The sequence below is a fragment of the Ahaetulla prasina genome, chromosome 2 (assembly GCF_028640845.1).
Source record: "Ahaetulla prasina isolate Xishuangbanna chromosome 2, ASM2864084v1, whole genome shotgun sequence".
NCBI classification, from domain to species: Eukaryota; Metazoa; Chordata; class Lepidosauria; order Squamata; family Colubridae; genus Ahaetulla; species Ahaetulla prasina.
The window spans coordinates 208,843,145-208,865,225 of record NC_080540.1 but is presented as its reverse complement, the minus strand read 5'-3'; the positions used below and the strand labels follow the sequence as shown (position 1 = coordinate 208,865,225).

At 40.5% G+C, this 22,081-nt stretch overlaps 2 protein-coding genes across 3 annotated transcripts in view; one reads left to right on the top strand and one right to left on the bottom strand.

Moving 5' to 3' along the window:
* RNF20 (ring finger protein 20) overlaps positions 1-9,402 on the top strand; it is a 31,008-nt gene extending 21,606 nt beyond the window's left edge. For both annotated transcript variants that reach the window (XM_058169021.1, XM_058169023.1), the window contains exons 16-20: positions 597-809; positions 2,209-2,334; positions 6,081-6,221; positions 6,744-6,845; positions 7,107-9,402. In XM_058169021.1, the coding sequence (XP_058025004.1) occupies positions 597-809; positions 2,209-2,334; positions 6,081-6,221; positions 6,744-6,845; positions 7,107-7,283 (759 nt within the window). In that variant the 3' untranslated portion in view covers positions 7,284-9,402. The remainder of the gene's footprint in view (positions 1-596; positions 810-2,208; positions 2,335-6,080; positions 6,222-6,743; positions 6,846-7,106) is intronic.
* A 3,895-nt stretch (positions 9,403-13,297) lies between these two features.
* GRIN3A (glutamate ionotropic receptor NMDA type subunit 3A) overlaps positions 13,298-22,081 on the bottom strand; it is a 147,990-nt gene continuing 139,206 nt past the window's right edge. The window contains exons 7-9 of the mRNA XM_058168039.1: positions 18,826-18,990; positions 16,998-17,071; positions 13,298-13,631 (exon numbers count right to left, since the gene is read on the bottom strand). Of these exons, the coding sequence (XP_058024022.1) occupies positions 13,298-13,631; positions 16,998-17,071; positions 18,826-18,990 (573 nt within the window). The remainder of the gene's footprint in view (positions 13,632-16,997; positions 17,072-18,825; positions 18,991-22,081) is intronic.

Here is a 22,081-nt window from a genome sequence, read left to right as displayed (position 1 = left end):
ATCTCTTGTTTGACCACGTCCAGCTTGCCTTGATTCATGGATCTTACATTCCAGGTTCCTATGGAGAAAAAATCTTTACAGCTTCGGACTTTCCTTTCACCACCAGATGCATCCACAGCTGAGCGTCCTTTCGGCTTTGGCCCAGTTGCTTCACTCTTTCTGGCACTACTAGTACTAGCCCTCTGCTCTTCCCCAGTAGCATATTGGACACCTTCCGACCTGAGGGGCTCATCTTCCAGCGTCATATATTTTTTCCTTTGGGTACTGTCCATGGGGTTTTCATGGCAAAGATACTGGAGTGGTTGCCATTTCCTTCTCCAGTGGATCACGTTTTGTCAGAACTCTGTGCTATGACCTGTCTGTCTTGGGTGGCCCTGCACGGCATAGCTCATTGCTTCCTTGAGCTACACAAGCCCCTTCGCCACGACAAGGCAGTAATCCATGAGGGGTATTAAAGAATATACTTCCTGTATTTGATTGCATGATGATATCACTCAAGTCATCATTTATATCCCCTCCTGTCAAGCACTGACAGATTTATCTACTTGTATCATAGTATCCAGGAAAGGTGGAAACCGTTTCACTCTCAATTGCAGGAGGAAGAAGCCCTGCTATCTGAAATGGATGTGACAGGCCAGGCCTTTGAAGACATGCAAGAGCAAAACATCCGCCTGATGCAGCAGCTGAGGGAAAAAGATGACGCCAACTTCAAGCTCATGTCAGAACGTATCAAATCCAACCAGATCCATAAGCTATTAAAAGAGGAAAAGGAGGAGCTGGCAGACCAGGTTCTTACCCTGAAGACACAGGTAAGTGGGGAAAATGAGAAGAGGAGCAAAATAGGAACCCTGAAGTCTAACTTTTTTGACCAAGACATACATTGAAAGGTGCAGTTGTTGTCATCAGTGAGAGACTGCATCTTAAGTCTGGGTTTTGTGTACATCTTTACCACAATTTTCTTTTTGAGCAGTTGGTGGTAATCTGGCATCTTTTTACATAGGGGCAGACAACTTATAACTATGAGTGACGTCAGCCCCATTTCGAGACACCCCTTCAAATGTCAAGCTGCCAACATCTGGGGGAACTGTTCGATTTTTAGTGGCATGTTTTGGGTTTTTTTTGCTTTACGCAGAAGAAAACAGCTCCCGAGATAGATGCATTAAGTCTACAATACCCTTAATGCAACTATTCTGAGTAGCCACTCAAAAAAGGGCTACAGGTTTCAACCCTACTCATTCAGGTGATATCCCTGTATTAATGATTTGCCCCTTGTATACTGCAGAAGCCATACTTTTTTTAAAAGGAGGGGGATTTCAATTCATAAGAAAATGACCCATCCCTATTCTGAAGCAATAATAGATTTTTGATCCAGGCATGGTCTTTGCAGAGGAATGCTAGGAAGATGAAAAAAGAAACCTTGCTATTTAGAGGGAAGCAGGATACTAGGTGGATTTGGGGGCAACAATTTGATAAGTGCATACATGCAAGTCATATCTCAGGAATTTTGGGGTAACACTTTCTTAATATTATAAAGAATATTGAATTATATGATTTGGGCCATAGGCATGAAAGTCTAAATTAGCCATTTAAAAAAGTTCTATTTTGGAGACATAATTTCCATAGTTGCCTTATTGTATTTGGTAGACTAAAATATGAAATACATTATTTAAGCATATGGAATGCAGAACATGGTGTTAAGTATAGACATTGATTCCTGGAGCAATAGCAATAGCACTTAGACATATATACTGCTTTACAGTGCTTTACAGCCCTTTCTAAGTGCTTTTACAGAGTAAGCATATTGCTCCCAACAGTTTGAGTCCTCCTTTTACCGACCTCGGAAGGATGGAAGACTGAGTCAACTGTGAGTTTCGAATTGCCAAAGTGCTGGCAGCCGGCAGTCAGCAGAAGTAGCCTGCAGTACTGCACTCTAACCACTGCGCCTCAGTGGCTCAGCATTTTTTAATTTGTAGCCCTGCTTAGGATCCATTTCAGCATTTCAGGATCCATTAAAGGGAAGATTTCTATTGGCTGTACTTATTTTGTCATTCCATAATGGGCAAAAGGCACAATTCCTATTATAAAACAAGCAGAATTGTACAGTTTACTTAAAGGTTCCAATTCTAAGAGACAGAACCGTAAATAAGTTGAGCAAATGCAAAATCCTAAATCGAATGCTTTCCTCTTCCTTGTTTTTGCCTCTTGAAGGTGGATGCCCAGCTGCAAGTTGTGCGCAAGCTGGAGGAGAAAGAGCATCTGCTACAAAATAACATTGGCACTGGAGAAAAGGAGCTGGGCCTACGAACCCAGGCCCTGGAGATGAACAAGCGGAAAGTAAGTAGATATATACAGGTAGTCCTTGACTTATAACTATTTGCTTAGTGACCGTTTGAAGTTACAACGATACTGAAAAAAGTGACTTATAACCATTTTTCACACTTATGACTGTGGCAGCATCCCCATGGTCACATGATCAAAATCCAGACACTTGGGAGCTGATTTACATTGTTGTGTCCCGGGGTCATATGATCATTAGTGGCAACCTTCTGACAAGCAAAGTCAATGGGGAAACCAGGTTCACTTAACAATGGTGTTACTAATTTAATAACTGCAGTGATTCATTTAACAAATGTGGCGAGAGAAGTCGTAAAATGGGCAAAACTGACTTTACAAATTTCTCACTTAGCAACAAATTGTGGGCTCAATTGTGGTCATAAGTGCGTGTATGTGTGTGTATAACGAAAATAAAATCCCGTGGGAAAGATTCCTTGTTTTTTTACATTTGTGAAGGAGACTTGAAATAAAAGAAACGAGACTCAAACTAAGTTGTATAATAAAAACAGGAATAGATTCACAAATGCAGATATGTATAATATGTATACATTTATATATATTATGCATTTTTATGTATAATAAAAATAGGAATAGATCCACAAATAATATGTGTTAAGAGCAGTGGCACCATGATAAATACTATCCTGGCTTCATCTTCCTTGTGCCTAATCAGTTCTCTAAGGGAGGATATTCTTGGGTGTAACTCAGGGCTATCAAACTTGCGGCCCATGGCCCGGATGCATCACACACTGGCCATGCCTGGTTTAGCAAAGGGGAAAAAAGTTGTGATTCGTCATGTGATGACACGAGTTTGACATCCCTGGGGTAATCTGACCAAAATCTACATGGAACTCCATCCTGAACTGTCTTCTGTCAATCAGCCTTATGCTAAATAAGAATCACCTGGAAGATACTTAATCTGGTCATCTATGGAAAACCCTTTATTTAAGTGGTTTTAAGAGATTATTATAGGTTAAAGACTATGCAATTCCAGGGCAATGAAACTGGATAAGGTTCCATTCTTCACAGCTGTAAACTCTGAACTTGGATTCTCATATATTCAATCTGAAGGCTCTTAAAATTAATCCTGTGAATGTTAAGCAAGCCAGATAGTCTTCACTTAGCAACCCTAATTAGGATTGGATTTTCCATTGTTAAGCTTAGTGGTCATTAGGTGAAGCATCACATAACAGTATCACTTAGCAGCGCCAGGTCTAGTAGTCCTGCTTTTGTCACTAGGTGAGGACTTCCCCACCATTAGATAAGGACCTTGCACTTCTGCCCTGCACGAACTGCCAGCTGCTTCTTCTATCCTGCTGCTTCCTTCCCAACTGGACCTAGCGAGTTGCCTTTGGCAGAGGCTCCACTGCCCTGCCGGGCTCACCTCCATTTCAACTTCCCCTATTACAATGTGTGTGCTTTAACTATCACTGCCTGTCTCCCATTTCTGCCCTTTTGGCTGTCATGTCCTCTGCTACTGCCATTTAAATGATCACCCCAGCTGACTATGTTATCTTCTTCCTCTTGCTGCTGTCAAAAATGTGCCTAGTGTCAACAAAGGGCCAGCAGATATCGGCGGAGTCCACGTAGGTAGGGGCATCAGGATTGGTGGATTGCAGGGAGGCAAAAGGGCAGACATGGGGTGGTGGGAGAAGATATGCAGATGGGAAGTGAAGTGCATACTGAGGTTGTAAATGTAGCTGGACTGCCAAGTGCCTGTTGATATGACTGTGTGGGGATGCTGTGATGACTGTAATTTCAAGGGTTGGTCATGACTATCATTTGTTCGGCACCGTTGCAATTTTGAATGGTCACTGAACATTGATCCTCAAACTAAGACTGTCTATATATCTATTTAATATGCCCCAAGAGGGTGAATGGAATGGATTGACAGCTGCAAACGTCTCTATTTTACAGATAGGTTCCCTAGATGACAGAGGAAATTTTTATTGAAAGCCTGAGAGACTTAGGTTGGCCCCCAAAATGAAAAACAGCTATTCTGATTGTGTGAATCCTTTCAAATGTGTCTCTCCATAGGGACAGATAGCTAGATCAGATACATTTCTTCGTCCTAAGAGAAATCACAAATGAATCTGTAATTAGGAGAAAAAGCAATGCTACAAAGTGACGGACAAAAAGAAGCAAGAGTGTGGAAAAAAATTGAACTTAAAAAAAAATTAATGGAAATAGTCTGATGTAAATAATTAGAAAGTTTGAAGGTTTCCAGCAAAAAGTAGTTGTGAGGATAAATGAAAAACAGAATGAACTGGGGGTGGAAGTGGGGGTTGAATGTCATAAGAAGAGAGGTTGATGATAATGTTTTGAGAGTTTGATATTTTGACTATTGCATTGTTAATACACATGCAGAAAAGAATATGACTGCAATGTATAATTTTGTGTCAAAGTTCTGTGTCTTCAATTCTTAGATGAGAATGAACTGCAGGTCCCATTGACCAGGCATCTAGGGCTGCCTTAACTTGTAGGTCAGCAATTAGTTGAGCATTTGAGTGAACCTTAGCCCAAGAATTTTGGATCTCTTCTCTCCGGCCATTTCTGGACAACATATTAACATTTCTGACAAAAATAGCAGTCACTGAGATAAAAACACTGAACAGTCCCATTTTACTGGTGCAGGGTGTTTTTTTTTTTTTGGAGAAGGAATCCTTTTTCTTTTCTCCTGACCTTCAGTCTAAATCCTCCAGCACTGAATTTTCAAAAGCAGGGGAATGTGGCATCTCTGAGGCCTGCAGGGAACATCAGAAGATAGGAATGATGTTGGCTCTATAGATCACTGGGGATGGGCAAATTTTCTCTGCCAGGGTTTCATTTCTGTATGGTAGATCACAGGGGAATTTATTTTCTCACTCTACCTTCTCCTTAATTAGAATGCCAAGGCAGCTTGTAAAAAGCTAAAAATCGGTTTCAGGTTTTTTTTAAAAAAAATAAAATACCACAGTGTAAAAAGAGTTTTTCGGAAGGAAGAAGCAAAAGTAATCATAATAATTAAAGGAAGAACAAAGCATTGCACAGTATTTCTAAAGCCTAGGAAACTGGGCAAAGGCATTTACACTGAGATGAAAATAAAGTGGTGGTAGGTTGTCTTCTTGGCTAGAGCTTTGCATAAAGATTGCCTAACTGGCTTTTGGTATAGGATAAGGAGATGGGACTTAGAATGTATTTGTATATATTTTGGACTGATTCTTCTCCCTCATCATTCTTCACAATTGCCCCTCCCTTACCTAACATATTCCATTTAATCCCATTCCATTCCATTCCATTTCCCTTCTCTCCTCCTGGAGTTTCAGCAATATTTCCATGTTTAATCTGCAGAATAAGGTGGTAGAATGGGCTGGAGACCATCAAATCAAAGAAACAGACTCACCCATGTTTTCTGCAGAGTTATATTTGAGGAACAAATCAACTTGTTTTTGCAATCAGAACTGGTACAGGTCCCCTAGTCTCCTCATTTTCTTTTGATGTTGCTGTAATCTTCAAGCAGAAGGCCATTGGGCTCTCAAATAGATGTTTTGTCCTAGGCCAAGGAGGCCCTGCTATTTACCCTACAATAGTCACTACTGGAAGTGCTGAAACCCTCCCTCCCTGCCTTCTGTTTTTCTCCAGAAAAAAAGTTACATACATTCCCAAAGCAATAAGATGAAACTTTTGATTTAACCTTTAGAGTGATGCTATCCCTTGTGTTAATTTCAATAAGTGGAATGGAGACATGTTATGGTTTTGTTCTTTAGGCTATGGATGCTGCTCAGCTAGCTGATGACCTTCGGGCCCAATTAGAGCTGGCTCAGAAGAAATTGCATGACTTCCAGGATGAGATTGTGGAAAATAGTGTAACAAAGGAAAAAGACATGTTCAACTTCAAACGAGCCCAGGTAACTGGCATGTAGTCCTTTGCTTGGCTAGCTACTTCTCACAATTTGTCTTTATTTCCAGCTTCATTAATTCAGATTATATGGCTGCCTCTTGTTTTCTGACAGTGTTTTGGCTCCTGTAGTTTGATAGCTTGGTCACTGTTACATGGCTCACTTTCAGTTGTTTCCACTGTTGCTTTTGTTAGTTGTCAATGCTGGCGCTGAACACCTAAACTGGAGCTCCTACAATTCACATATCAAATTTAATTCAGTTTTGAGTTCCAAAAGAGTTCTCCAAGGCTCTAATAATAATGGAAGAACTACAGCGTTCCCATTTTTATAATAACAGATCCATGTTATAGATCAATTTTATAATAATAGATCCATGAATTTTTCTAATTCCTGTGAAACTCTGCAGGCTAGTAAAAGCAATATTGTAGGTGTTTATGAACCTTTTACCAGATTTATTTCCATTACAATGGGAATCTGCCATCTGAAAGGCAAGAAGATAACAGTCCTACCCGACTAATATTTTTCTTGTAGGAGGATATTTCACGGCTACGAAGAAAACTGGAGACAACTAAGAAACCAGACATGATTCCCAACTGTGATGAGATCCTCATGGAAGAGATCAAAGACTATAAGGTAGATAATTTGAGGCCTATCGACTTTTGGGAATATCTTTATAGATTTGGAGAAAGGTAGAAATTGCCTCTAGTGTGGAGTTGGGGCTGGCTCATTTGGGAAGTATATTGTGTAAGCAGAACTTTTAAAATTTCCTTTTATGGAAGGAAAGAGAACTCTCACCTTTCCAGGATGAAGAATTTTCTTCCTCATGGGGGAGAAAAAGGGGAGGACTTGTCTGTTGAACATCTGCTTCTAAACTGTGCCCTATCTTTCCCAAAGGCTCGCCTGACCTGCCCCTGCTGCAACATGCGGAAGAAGGATGCTGTGCTCACCAAATGCTTTCACGTCTTCTGTTTTGAATGTGTGAAGACTCGCTATGACACTCGGCAGCGCAAATGTCCCAAGTGCAATGCTGCATTTGGAGCCAATGACTTCCATCGGATCTACATTGGTTGATATGTCCAGATATGTATGGCCAAAGGATCTCCGCTGTCCACTCCCATACCTGTCATTCTTCAGCAGGCTGGATACTGCTCATTGCCAGCTAGGTTTCCCCCTATTCTGACTTCTTTGTAAAGGAACATCTTGGTTTATTCTTTTTGTGTATGTGTTCTTTTTGTTTTTCTCTTTACTTTTTTTTAAAGTACTGCCAATTCCCAAGCCAGTTCTCACTTTCTTGTTAAATACACTTTTTGTGGGGCCCAGATAGTCAACTGGTCCCTGATTCATCAGTGTTGACATCATTTGGCTTGGAACTAAACCAGGCAGCAACATTTAAACTGGGAAATCCACTTGAGATAGCTCAGTTGGCTTTCTCGTGATTTTTAAGCTAATTGTTTCTCTGTTTTGGATAAAAGGAAACACTTCTTTCTAGTCATCACATTTCCCAGTTTAATGTCTGCTTGTGCGTGTGGAATGCGGCAGTCTACAGAAGGCATTTCTACTTCTGAAGAAAGAAGACAGCAATGCACCCATTCTATTTCAAACTGAACTTTTAACTCAGGTTTTCTGAAAATTGCCAACAAAGTACATCTTGGAAGTTGAGTCATTGAGAAAATGATGACCTTCTTTATATTTCATCTCTTCATCATATATAATCTGTTCTGATAATGCAGAAACACAATACCTGGTTTGATCCATAATTTTGGATCTGATTACATCATGATGCCGTTTTAAGAAAAGGCCACTTTTTTTTGACACATTGCCTGGAGAATTTTTAATACTAAGGGTAAGCACAAATGGTAGTAGCCCTTTGGCCATTGCTTTCTTGCAACCAATCTGTTGCATAAATGGGAACTGGATCACACTCAAATGCATGAGCCTGATTCGCTTTGAACATTTTCTGTGCAGTGAAGAAAGCAATTCTGGACCAGAGCTAGGTTTTAGAGACCACTGTTGCAGGGAAGTCACCTCCTTTTGGTTGGCTAGAGAATTGTCAAACAATGGCCCAGGCTTTATTTGCTGCTACTGTCTCTTTTACTATGAAAATGAGATTTTCATAGACATTTTTCAAAGGGCATTGTCTTTAATAAATTGCCATGGTTCTCTCTTGCTTTTGCTTTGTGGAATTGGTTTGTTCCCCCCCTCCTATTATTCTTGCGAACAGACTGAGTCTGTAAATTGATCTTAGATATGGACAGTTTGGGATTTTGATGTTTGTATATCCATGTACATACTGTAGCTAAAGAACTATTATGTAAGAGCTAAACTAAAGGACGAAAGCCCAGTATGTTTTTGCACTTTTTGAATGGAATGGTGGGAAATGGGAATAGAAATGTCTGGCTTTGGGAGGCAACCCATTCCTGTTCTGGAGTACACCAGGATATGTCAGAATCTGTCCATTTGGTTTAGTCATTGAGAGAGGGCCTTCTGAAAATTGCCTCCCCTTGTGAGGTCCACAAGGCAAGAGTGAGACAGCAGAACTTCTTTGGTATAGTCCTTACTTTGTGGACTACTTCCCCCCCCCCCCGCCAAAAGTACAGCCTCCACTTGCTGCAGTCTGAAAATAGATTTAAACTATTTTCATTTTAACATAGTTTTGATTCCCGCTGATTAAAATTGTGGGCACATTCCTTGGGTTTTGTTTGGGGCTTACATTTGCTCATTGTAATATTGGGAGGAAGTTGATATTATTCCAATTGACTCATTTATTATTATGTTCTTTGCTTTCTTCTCATTGACATGGTATGCTCACAATATCCCATGGGATTGAGATGAGTTAATAAATTCAGTGAAATGCATAAAGAACTACATTCCCTCTCTTAATCACCTACCAATCAAACTCTCTAGACTTTTGGGCCTTTTCCCAGGAATGCTAAAGGTGGGGACGGGAATGATTTAACTCTCATTCCTGTTCCTATTGGTACACTCTCTCCACCAAATTTAAAAAATACGCTGATTTCAGGTTGAGGTTGTACTTATATGCAATATATAATAAGAAAATAGCTATTGAAACATGGTATTTTGCTATTGAATTTCAACAAGACCATCTTAGGGAGCTAGGATATATATACAAGCTGCAAGATGCCCGCTCAAGAGAGAATCATCTCTGAATAAATGTTTTTGCTTCTGACAATATTGTAGGGTTTTTATTTTCTGGGTATGCAGTCCTTGAGGTGATACTATCCAAGATGAACCAGTAATTGATTTAATGTATGGTAATCTCATATCCCTAAAACAAGATGGATTGATGACATCAGCAAGTATTGCAGGCCCAATTGGCAAAAAAGCTCAGGACCATATTAGTTGGAAACATACAGAAGAGGCCTTCATCCTGCAGTGGATAGAGAATGTCTAAAATATGAATCTCATATATTCTGCTGGAGCAGTGTGGTAGCCTAGAGATCGGACTGTCACCTCACAATCAGGAGGCTATAAGTTTGTTCCTAGGCAGTGGCAGATATTTCTCTCGGCTCAATGAGTAATTGTCTGCTGTGAACTTCATGTAGGCATTGGGAAGGGCATCTGGCTAGTAAACACTCAGTTCCATTCAGTCGTCTCGACTCCACCCTGATGGATGGGATTACAGGGTCATTAAAAGAAAAAAATCTCATATATTATGCTGAATCATTGTATCACATAGATACAATTCTGTGATGAAGTCCATTTTATCCATGGATTAACTGGCAAAAACGAAGATGGGGAAGGAAAAAAACCAGTTATACCATACAGAGAAGAATAAAAATGAAGATAACCAAAAAGCCCTGGTTAGGCATGAGTTATCTTGAAGGGTAAAAATTCACTAGGCAAGCAGCCATCCCAATTATAGTTAGTTTTTAAGAATGAAAATTTTGCATCAGGAATGTCTTCTTCCACCTATTTGTTTTAACAGTTTCTGTCTCTGAATGAGAGTTGATTCTCTCCCCCACATTTACAGATAATTCACGGGAAACAGTCTTCATATTGGGCAAATAAAACAACTTGTCTCCACAGAGTTTGCGTTTTGTCATCCAACCAGCTTGTCAGCTAGATCCAAACTGTAAAGCAAATCAACAAGCCTGAACAAGTAGTATTAAAATTTATTTTAAACCAAAATAAAACAAAAAACCAGCACATTCCCCAACCAGAATTTTCATTCAGAAAAGGCGATGGCCAGGGCAATTTACAGAAGTCAAGGAAAGACTTCACTCATTGACACTGAAGGTATAAGATGTATTGTAGTGCTGGTTTTCTCTTAGATATTTGAAGATGCCAATGAAATACTTAAGGAAAGAGAGGGGCTTCTTAATTGGATAAAATCACTGACGACCTAGTGAGTAGAGGGACATTAGTCAGGCGTTAGGCATCTAGACATTAATTAGCACATTTTGTTGGTGGATTACTGTACTGCATTTGCTACACAAAAACTGCTGGCAGTTTTTAGGGGCAAATCTCCATTATGGGTCTGTGTTCGTATTCTCACATAGGAATTATCCTGGATGCAAAAGCTAAATCTATGTGGCATGTCTATAGGCTATGTTTTGTCAATCTTTGATTGGCAGAAAAACTTGAAAGTGAACCAGTCAAATTATACAAGTCCCCAATATATACGTTACTTTGATTTGACTTGCCTCTTCTGTCGCTACTCCTGTGCCAATCAACATAATGTAATACATACTCTGGACCTGATTAGGTTGGATTTCACAGTTATATTCCTTGTCAGCAGTCCCCTCTGTACAGGGTGAGCATCATCAGCTCGATATATAACTATGTATGAGGCCCCAGTGTTGACAGAAAAAAAAAGAAGAAGCAGCATATTGCTTGGAATAATATGAAATCATTTTGAGACCAGGATTAGTGTGTGTGTGTGTGTGTGTGTGTGTGTGTGTGTGTGTAGGCAGGGTGGTTTAAGGAAAAGGGAAACAGAATGATAATGTCGATTGGTTGTACACCATATATTGTTGCACCCACTGCTTGTATAGCACCCGCATGAAGTATACACATTTAACAACTGGAGAGCAAGCCATCATCACTGGCAACTTACACAACACACTTCACTGAAGGATACCACCGAGCTTCAAAAAACATTTAGCCACTAGAGTTAGTTTTGGACTAATGAGGGATCAGAGTTTCCCCACCACCACCCTAAAATGATAGGTTCTCAGAACATGACATGGAATATTTATATATATAAATAAGACTCTGGTAATAGAAAGAACACTTTAAAGAATATTTTAACTGGTAGTTTTAAAATTTCTCCTTTGACATTTAAAAAATGAGCTCAGGCCATCTATCCTATCAAGGGCAACCGGAGGATTATTTTGTGGATCCAAAGACTTGGAAAAGGTTCTAGTCTGAAAAAAATGGCAAAATAGTAGAACTTTTTCCAAAGAATATATAAGTAGTCCTTGCTTAGTGACCAAAATTGAAATGAGCACCTCTGTGGCAGTTGCTGTAAAGAACAAGAAAGAAAAAGTGTGAAAAGCAAAACTCCTTTCTTTTTCAAACTTACTTTCCCTTTTCACACTGTTTTTTTTATTTTGCTATTTGGAATTTTTCATGGTTAACATTTGCTTTTATACCTTTTCATTCTTAATAAGATTATTTGCAAAGCTGGGGTTATTAGGCAGTAAATCACATGATTGTGACATACGATTGCACATTCGCTTTGGTCATTAAGCAAAATATCTTGTGACCGTGACTTATGATTGTATTTCCACGTTCTCTATTCACTCTGCTTGTCGCAAGCTAGTTGTGAAGCACAGAAGTGGCAATTATGTGACTACGGGATGCTGCAACGGTTGTAAAATGTGAGGAGACAGGAAAGCATTTTGAATTCTTTGCCAAGTACAACATTTGCACTCAACACATTGAAGCAAAATGTTTTACAATTCAAGGCTTGCTTATTCGTTTGTTTGAACCACTCAAAAAACAACAACAGCCCTACTCTGTTTGGAACTTAAAGTGAAAGAATCTTAAAATACTACCTTTGAACAAAATTCAGTGTGTGTATCTACAACATCTGCCGAAGGTGGCTGTAGAATTATTTCATGTAGTAGAGAAAGTTGAGTGGACCTTACTTTGGCAATTCTGAGAACGGAAATAGCTAGGAGGATAAAATGGTATCTGTCAGTGAGAAGCAATCTGGACATATTATCAAAAATTAGTATGGTCAGAGTGCTAGGCTATACCAGTAAACTTGGAGACAGGAAGGCATATTTTGAGTTACATCCTCATATAAGATACTTGGTATGTGGTTACATAATGCCTCAGAACAGCAAAAGTTTGGACCAAAACAAGTCTACCTTTGTTTTTAATGTGGATGAACATTCAGAACCAGGTCTTCCTTTTTTGTCTTCAGAAGGGACAGAATTCCATATGTTCCTACCTCAATGCCCAATTTTTGAAAGCTATCCTGAGGATTTCCTTCCAAGCATGGTATCATTTTTTGATAATGGATAGTTAAGAATTGGGGTATAATTAAAACCGTTTCCTAATGTGCTTAATCTTTGCATCTGATTTTGTGGGGAATATCTACACTCCTCTTGTGCCAATTGCAGAGAAGGCCAGTACCCACAGGACCCTCGGAGCCCACAGTTTGAGATACAATTATATAGGCTTAAAAACTTTGAACAGCAAAATCCATGCAGAGAACAATTCTGAACAATCTTTGAAAGGCTCTTTCTCTTTTGTTTTAATTAATGCAGAGGAAAAAAAACCCCTAAAAAGTGGAAAAATTCATTTAATTCTAGTGAGAAAGAAAATAGGTGCTATGTGGTCTGGAGGCTTCAAATTCCTGTAGCCTGAGATCAACCCTTTCTACTAGGATAAAACTTCCCATAGAGAAGGACCTGTTGGTACTCTGAAGTATTCCGGTAACCAGAATGCGGCCATCTTTTGGTACTGTCGTTTTTGCAGGAAGGCAGGAGCTACTGTAGACCTATTGCTTGCTGACTGTGATGCCACTTCTTAGCATTACACAAAAACAAAGCCCAAAGGTGAGGGTGTAATACAAATTATTACAGTCCGAGATGGAAGGAGGGTGAACCCTCTCAAAGCTCCACAGTTCTATTTGTCCTCTGAAATTCCTCCAGCTCCAGTTTTCTGCTCACCGCTAACTGCAGTTCCTGCTTGATTACTTCGATCTGCTTCTCCAGGTCTGAGAGTTCCTGGATCACTGAGGTCCTAGCAGCGTTCAGAGCATCTGCTTTCCCGTTGGTAGTCCCTGGAGAGTCTCTTTTCAAGGGGGGGAAAGCCGTATCATGCTGCAGTTGTTTGAGCATCACTTCACTCGGTTTTTCAATACTGCAGACGTATTTCCTTCTGTGGCAGTTGCCAGGGCTAGCGGTGTTCCAGACAGAAACCTGGCTGTTCTTGGGACTGGACCTGCAGGGGGATGTTCATACAAGGAATTAGGAACTCGTCATATATATGTACGTACATAGTGAGGCAAACTAGGAAAAGGAAACTCTGTGAACCCCACAACTTCTTAGGCCTATCTTTCCAGCTTCCCCTCTAGCTATGTTTCTTTATTCCACTGTAGTTTTGAATTGCTTGTGAGATTCTCTAAATCGATCCAACCCCGTGTCTCAACTTGAGTCCAGCATATTTTCAGGCTGGCCAAACAACAAAGCAATCCCAAATCTATGGCTGTTTTATGAATAATCCTTCTGATTGGACAAAAACCCCATCTAGCCCAGTAGTCTGCTTTCCAAAATACTCCCCAGAAGCTTCCAAGAAGTCTCCTAGCAGCTTATGGAGGCTAAGGTCCTGTATTCTTGCTCTTTGTCTTTTAGTAACTGGTGCAAAGGGTTAAATTACAGAGAATCTGGCCACTGTTTTAATTTGCAAGGATAGGCAAGAAGAACAGTAACAGTAACAAGAGTTGGAAAGGACCTTGGAGATCATCTAGTCCAACCCCCTGCTCATACAGAAGACCTATACTAGGGATTCGAACCGCTGAACTGCTGACCTTTCTGATCAACAAGCTCAGCGTTTTAGCCACTGAGCCACCTAGGCAAATGATAGAAACATTCAGCTGGAACAAGCCTTGAACGAAACTGGTCTTCCAGAGATCACTGAACTATATCTTCATCAGTAGGGTTATCTGGAAATTGCACACAATCTTTGGAAATCTATGGAAAGCCATGGTTTCCCCAACCTGTGTTGTAGTTTTGTGGCTAGACTAGGATGAGGCAGGTTTCAAGTATTTTTAATTTAAACGCTACATCTGATGTTATTTTTTTCTCGGGGGGGGGGGATTTTGTCTTTTTATTTTGAATGTTTTAAAAAGCAGCGCATCTCTACATGTATAGCGGGGTGAAATGCTTCCGGTTTGGACCGGATCACATGATTCGGTAGCGATGGGGGCAGGTAGTTCAGAGAACCGGTAGCAAAAATCCCTGCCCCCCCCACTTTCCATGCCTCGCTATTCCTCTTCTCTGTCCCTGTGAAGCTCTCGGTGGTGATATAGCTGCAAACGGCCTTAAATGACTGCCGCGGCACTTCAAAGGACTGCACTACAGCTGATCAGTGCTGTAGGCAGCTAGTAGACCAATGCCTCTTTTTAAAAAGAAGGTAGACTGGTGCCTGCCAAAAAAAGGCACCTGGTAGACCGGGGCCTCTCAGTGAAAGGCAATTGGTAGACCGAGGCCTCTATTTTTAAAGAGGTAGATGAGTGCCTCTCAGTAAAAGGCAATTGGTAGACCGGGCCTCTATTTTTAAAGAAGGTAGACCAGTGCCTCTCAAGTTTTGTATACTTTATTATTTTTATTATTTATTATTATTGACCATGCCCATTCAGTCACCTGACCATCAAGCCACACCCACCAATTAAGCCCTGCCCACAGAACCGGTAGGGAAAATTTTTAGATTTCACCCCGATGTATAGTATCGGGAAAAACAGTTTCAGTGATGATTGAAGACGGTATAATGGTTGTGTATCTCAGGGACAGCAATTTTGTTTCAGCATTTCTCATTTCTGTCTTTCATACAATTACCTAAAAGCATTGATCTAAGTTATTGAGGAGCATAAAGTCATTTTTTACACTGTTTAACTGCAATGATTTGCTATTTCTGTATCTGTGGTTTTGGCAACTTGATTGCTGGATGATTGAATAGGTATCCATCATAGAAATACCACACGGGACACATGTTTCCATGCTGGTGCTCAACCCTTCTTTCTCCAGGGTTCCTGGCCCCAACATTTCAGATCAAATATTTATTTTTATCAAAAACCATTTGGAAAGTCACACTCACCCAGGGATTTAGTTCTGTCAGATTTCTAAAAATTACTTTATGACCAGACTAGGTTTATTACAAGGGACATGAGAAAAGACAACAAAGAAGGATGTCTGGAAAAATACAGGCAGGCATGGGTGTTATTATTTGTCACAAATAATATCAGGAAACTAAAAGCACATCTGTCAAAGCTGATGCAGCGTTGCAAAGTTAGCTTGTGAATTGGCTTCAGAGAGAAATTCTATAACAGCTTGTGAATTGGCTTTAGAGAGAAATTCTATAACGGAGTAAGCAACACAATGGCACTATGATAGATAAGAATGTCAGATAAATTGTAAACCGGCTTTGAAGAGGCAAAGTCTAGTGGTGAAGGGGCCAGGCTAGAAAGTGGGACTGTGACTTCTAGTACTGCCTTAAGTGTGAAAGTATCTTTGGGCCAGTCATTCTCTCTCAGCCTAATCCACCTCACAGGATTGTTGTGGGGAAAATAAGAGAAAGGGGGTATGTTTGCCACCTTGAGCTATTTATAAAAATAATAAAGGTGTGACATCAGATCAGATCACCTCATATCACAACATAACAACATAACAAAACCTCTGTGTACTAAGAAAAAGCTCAAAGGGAAATGGAATTATCAGACAGAAAATTGTGCCTTCATCTATCTGACATAGTGCCCTGAACACCCTGCAACCCCTAACATATTATTCCTAAGTGTTGTATCATTAAGTGTTAAATTTGTACCCTATGACTATCATTAAGTGTTGTAAGTATTGTATCTTGATGAAGGTATCTTTTCTTTTATGTACAATGAGAGCATAGACACCAAGAAAAATTCCTTGTGTGTCCAATCACGCTTGGCCAGTAAAATTCTATTCTATTCTATTCTATTCTATTCTATTCTATTCTATTCTATTCTATTCTATTCTATTCTATTCTATACTAAAAGACTATGGTTTCAAAGTTTGTGCCTGAATACAATGTGTTAGAGGAGGGTTTTTTTTTCAATCCTGGCAACTTTAAGATATGTAGAGTTCCACCCACAGAATTCCCCAGCCAGCCATATGGGTTAGAGAACTCTGGGAGTTGAAGTCCACATATCTTAAAGACGCCAAGATGGAGAAACATTGTGTTAGACAATACTAAATCAGTTAATAGGGGAAGAAATATTAATTCAGGGAAAGGATATATAGTTAAAGTCATTCTTTCAGTATAGCTGAAGTGGATCTTTCTGAAATATGACTCTCTTGACCCCAAATAGATAAAATTTTATACTTTCCTACAATATTTCACTGTCTTATACAATACAGGTGAAGTGGATCTGTCTGATATGTGATTCTCTTGACTCCCAAATAAATAAAACTTTCCACTTTTCTACAATGTGTTGACTGCATTATACAACGTGTGACTAAATTATACAATTCTTTTCCTTTAAAACAAAACAAAACAATATCTGGGGAATCTTTATCTACAGATGCATCTGCAAACAACAGATTAAAAACTCATTTTTCTTACTTCTTTTCAACTGGTTTTGTTTTAAGCTGGTGCTTGTCTTCCATAAATGAGTTGTTTAGAGCACGGTGCAGTCGCTAGAGGAAAAACCCAAAATAAATTAATCAGAAGGGAAATTGTCCTTGCATTTTAGGTACACTGAATATAAAACAGGGACTCTGGGGGAATGCAGTATGGAAATAAAACTGTTTGCCTAATTTATCATTGTTACTGAATGTTGCATCTTTTATGACAAGTCCGAAGTTTCAGCTTCTCATATTTGCTAATACTGCACTTTAGTGAAGGACTAGAGATTAGATGGTTGCCTGCAGATTCAATCCAGAAGTTTCCTAGGACAAAGCTGGGGGAGGCAGAGGCAGAGTTAGAGATCCAGCCATACAGCCAGAAGCATTGCCAGACAAGGTAACTAACTGGAGGCAAAATGGGCCAATAGGTTGATTACATATACCAATTCTGTGTTTTAGATCAGAAATGGGAAATGTATGGCCATCATGATGTTAACTACATGGTGTCTACACACAAAATAGAAAACTGGGAGAAAGGCTGTAGGGCTGCAAGTTTCCAATCCAGATGACCTAGGGACTGAATATAATAGGAATGGCCTTTCATAACTGATACAGACAAGCTTTAGAGAATAATCTCATTGTAAGTGTAAGTAGCTCTTCCTCCATATCATAAAGAGCATGGGAAAGAGAGGAGTCAACCCAGAAGAACATTATATCATTCTTCAGAAGAAACTTATGTCATTCTTCTTTTTTATTCAATAAATGTTAAAATGTGCAAAGAAAACAAAATGGTGGACAGCTAAAAAGGCTAAAACAAGGAAGGATCCATGTATGGTTTGGTTTTTGTGTTTCTTGGGTAGCAATGACTTAAGGCACAAAAAGCTCACCAACGATGTTTCATCATTACTGAGAGCTTAGATTGTGGAGTGAGGGATGACATGTAGGTAGAGGTTAAGAAAAGTTCAGTGGATAATTCTGCAGGACTAACGAACCTGCAGGATAGATGTCATGTCTCTGTGTTGTGTCTGTAGCTCATGCTGTGCATGGAACAGGAAATTTACCATAGAGATGTTGATCCTCATGGTGAACATAAGCCATAGGGCATCTTGAAAGCTTGAAAATGTCAATCTGAAGTTCTATACTGAATGCATAAACTTATGATAATGTTCATGAATTAGTGCCCTTTCCATTTTAAGGCATATTATTTATAATATGAAAACAGATAAAAGTTTTGTTCCTTCTGTTCAAGTTGGAGAAACAGAATTGTTACTGTAATAAAATGGGTATAATACAGTTGGCATTCATCTTTTCAGACATTGTGGTTGAAATCCAGAAAATATTGTGATATCTGTAATCGCTAGATACTGCAAGTAATCAGAAAACCCATTAGGAAAATCAAAACTAAAGATGTATGATTTTTCTGCATTAGTTTGTGCAACTCTGTTAACAATCAAGGTGCTCCAAACTTCTTGAGAAAGTTCCTTTGCCTGCAAATTGTATGATATCTGAGTCACTTTTCCTAAAACTGGATTACGTATTTTTCTCAACAATGTAGGATAATTTTAAATAGTATTATTATTTTTGGTTTTTTCCAGAGTCAGATGGAATGATGCATTAAAAAAATAGAAAGAAAGAAAGAAAGAAAGAAAGAAAGAAAGAATAATTATCCCAGATTTTGCTTCTTAATCACAGTTGGGATGTGATAAGATCTCAAGAAGAGGCCTGGAAATGCCATGTATTGAATCCAATACTTTTAGCAGGACTTTGGTTCCAGCCAATGCAGAATCTGATCATTCCCTTTCAGAGACTTACTTAGGCATATGTACCTGACTTGTATGGAGCCAATATGTCATCTTGGATTTCTTTTTAATTCGTGGTATCATCAGTCTGTATATGATATGTTCTCCAATGGTTGTAAGAATAGACAGACCAAATCCAACACACAGCATCACAAATAGTCCGGAAAAGTGCTTGATGCCCATTTGCAGGGTCTGTTAAGGGAAAAAAAAAAAGGAAATCCATATATAAAATGGGAACACACATGCAGCAAAATTGACAAATATTTTTATACAACCCTTCCACTTGATTTTCTTCCCAGGAAATCCTCTGGAGTCCATTTGATGCCATATAATGGGCTGTAGCCAAAAATGAAAATGTGCAGAATCACCATGACACAAGAGAGTTTTAGTTGCATGAGACATGGAATTAAACTTGGCTCTACCAAGTTACTGGGACCCAACCTATTGGCAGGGTTCAAACATAAAGTTGCATACTCAGTGATAAGGCCTAGCTTTCTTTGGATTGACTTAATAAAAATGAGAGATGGCTGTAAAGTGTACTTTAAAGGTACTCTTTGATTTATGACTGGTTCAAAGTTCTGGTGAATCTACCTCCGGGATATTTATGACCCAGATTTAAAGTTCTGGCAGTTGAATTCTCCCATAGTCACAGGATCGCAGGTTATTATTATTATTATTATTATTATTATTATTATTATTATTATTATTATTATTATTATTATTATTATTATTATTATTATTATTATTATTATTAATTTGATTTTTATACCGCCCTTCTCCCGAAGGACTCAGAGCGGTGTACAGGCAACAATAAAATACAGACACTACAGTATACAATTTAAAATGCAAGTTAAAAAACTTATTATAATTAGCCTAGAACTTTAAAAATTTATAAAAACCAAAACCCCATTTAAAATTAGTAAAAAATTTAAAATCGATAAAATTTATGTAATTTAAAATTTAAAATTTAAAATTTAAGCCAGGTGAATGAAAAGATGTGTCTTCAGTTGCGGAAGGTCCGGTCAGGTATTTGGCGTAAGCCGGGAAGTTCGTTCCAAGTGTGGAGCCCCACAGAGAAGGACCTTCCCCTGGGGGCCGCCAGCCGACATTGCTTGGCGGACGGCACCCTGAGAAGTCCCTCTCTGTGAGAGCGTACGGGTCGGTGGGAGGCATACGGTAACAGCAGGCGGTCCCGTAAGTACCCAGGCCCTAAGCCATGGAGCGCTTTAAAGGTCGTAACCAACACCTTAAAGTGCACAAAGGTTGGATGTTTGACAATCACATTTATGGTCATTTGCATCCCGTGGTCGCTTGACTGCATTTTACAATAGTTTTGCAGAAAACCAGCCCATAGAAAACCATTGGTTCACTTAATGACTGTGGAATTTGCTTACTGACCAAGGCGATTCACTTAATAACCTGCTGTAAAATAGGTTGCATAATTGGGTCAGCTATGTGACCAAACCTCTTTACAACTGTCGCAAGTTACAACTGTGATGGATGAGTTCCATTACAATTGTACCTCAAGGACTCCCTGCAAATCACAATTCCCTGAAGCATCACTACTCTGAACATTGTGAGACTTTACTCTGGGAATAAAGTTAACCCACCATCCAAAGTTAATGATTTCAAGAGGAGTGTGATATCAAAGAGCTCATCAGTGGTAGTAAGGAATGATAAGGACTCCTTACTAGCACTGATGATGTTACTGTTATGTATTCATGTTTGTACCTTTAAATATTTGAGCGGGAAATCAGCACGTTGCTGATTGGACGAAGCCTCCAGGAGAACTGTATAAAAGGAGAGGTTTTCCCCCAGCCTGTTGCTGGGTTCACCCTATATTAAAGAGCTGTTGTCACTACCCTGGTCTCCAGCCTCGTTACTTCCAGAACTTAACATTGGCGACGAGGATGGGATCTCGAGGCGAGGAGAACCAGAACCGAGCTGAAGCACGATAGACCCGAACCCAGCAAATCCAGGGCAGAAAAGGCGAGATGGCCAGTTACACTCCGCCCGCACCGTTCGACCCGGCTAAGGAGAAATGGGGAACGTATATGACCCGTTTCGAAAGTTTCCTAGAAGCCAACGAACTGCACGGAGTTCCAGACAACCGAAAAAGGGCTTATTTCTTAAGCCACTGCGGTCCGGAGGTCATCGACATCGCGGAAGCCCTGGCAGAGCCAACGCCGTTGCAGTCGGTGTCGTGGCCAACTTTACAGACTTTACTAAGGAACCACTTCGCACCAACGCCGTCCAAATACGTGCGGCGGTTTGAATTCGGGGAGCGAAGGCAGATGGAGGGCGAGTCTATCGGTGACTACATGGCCGCCCTAAGAAGAGCGTCCAAGGACTGCGGATACCGTGACCTAGACGAGGTGCTCCTCGAGCAACTCATCCGAGGGGTCAAAGACATCCGTTTACGGCGACGGCTGCTAGCAAAGAGCAACCTAACGCTGGCCAACGCTCTGGACGAAGCCAGAGCACATGAAATGTCATCCCAAGCGGCAGAGACGCTACAGAAGCCGGTTCCACAAAAGGCGAGCGCGAAGGCAACCCCGGTGCACCAGGAGGAGGTTCAGACCGAATCCGACGGTGAAGACGAGGAAGGGGTCTGCCGCACCGAAAAACGCGACAAAGGGGACCGAGACGAGTGCGGAAGCTGCGGGGGTCAACACCAGCGCCAACGCTGCAAATTTAAAGATGCGACATGTCGGCGGTGTGGGAAGAAAGGGCACCTAGCTCAAGTTTGTCGAGCAGCCCAACCTTCCCGCCGAAAATTCAAATCGACCAATCAGAGCGCGGAATCGGCAAGGCGACCCGCGATTGGCTCAAACAAAAAAGGCGCGGATTCCAACCAAACAACTGTGGTCATAGGCCGCGCCTCGACCAAAGTGGAGAAGAAGATCTTCACCAGGCCAAAAATAGAAGGAGTTCGGTGCCGGCTTGAAGTAGACACGGGATCAGCGATCACCATCATGTCCTGGGACACTTTGGCGAAGTCGCTGCCGTCCGTCGCGAAGCGCCACCTGCAAGCTCAACGACTACGAGTCCACGACTACCAGGGGAATCGCATCCCTGTTCGAGGGACCACCTCCGTCCGAGTCGAGTACGGCCCTCACAAGAAGACCCTGCCCATCACGATCGTCGAAGGAACTCTGCCCAGCCTGTTGGGGCTAGACTGGTTTCGTGCCCTGGGCATGGGAGTGACTGGCATCTACAGAAGTGACTGTAACTTGAAAGACATTCTCTTTAACGAGTTCGAAGATGTCTTCAAGGACTGCCT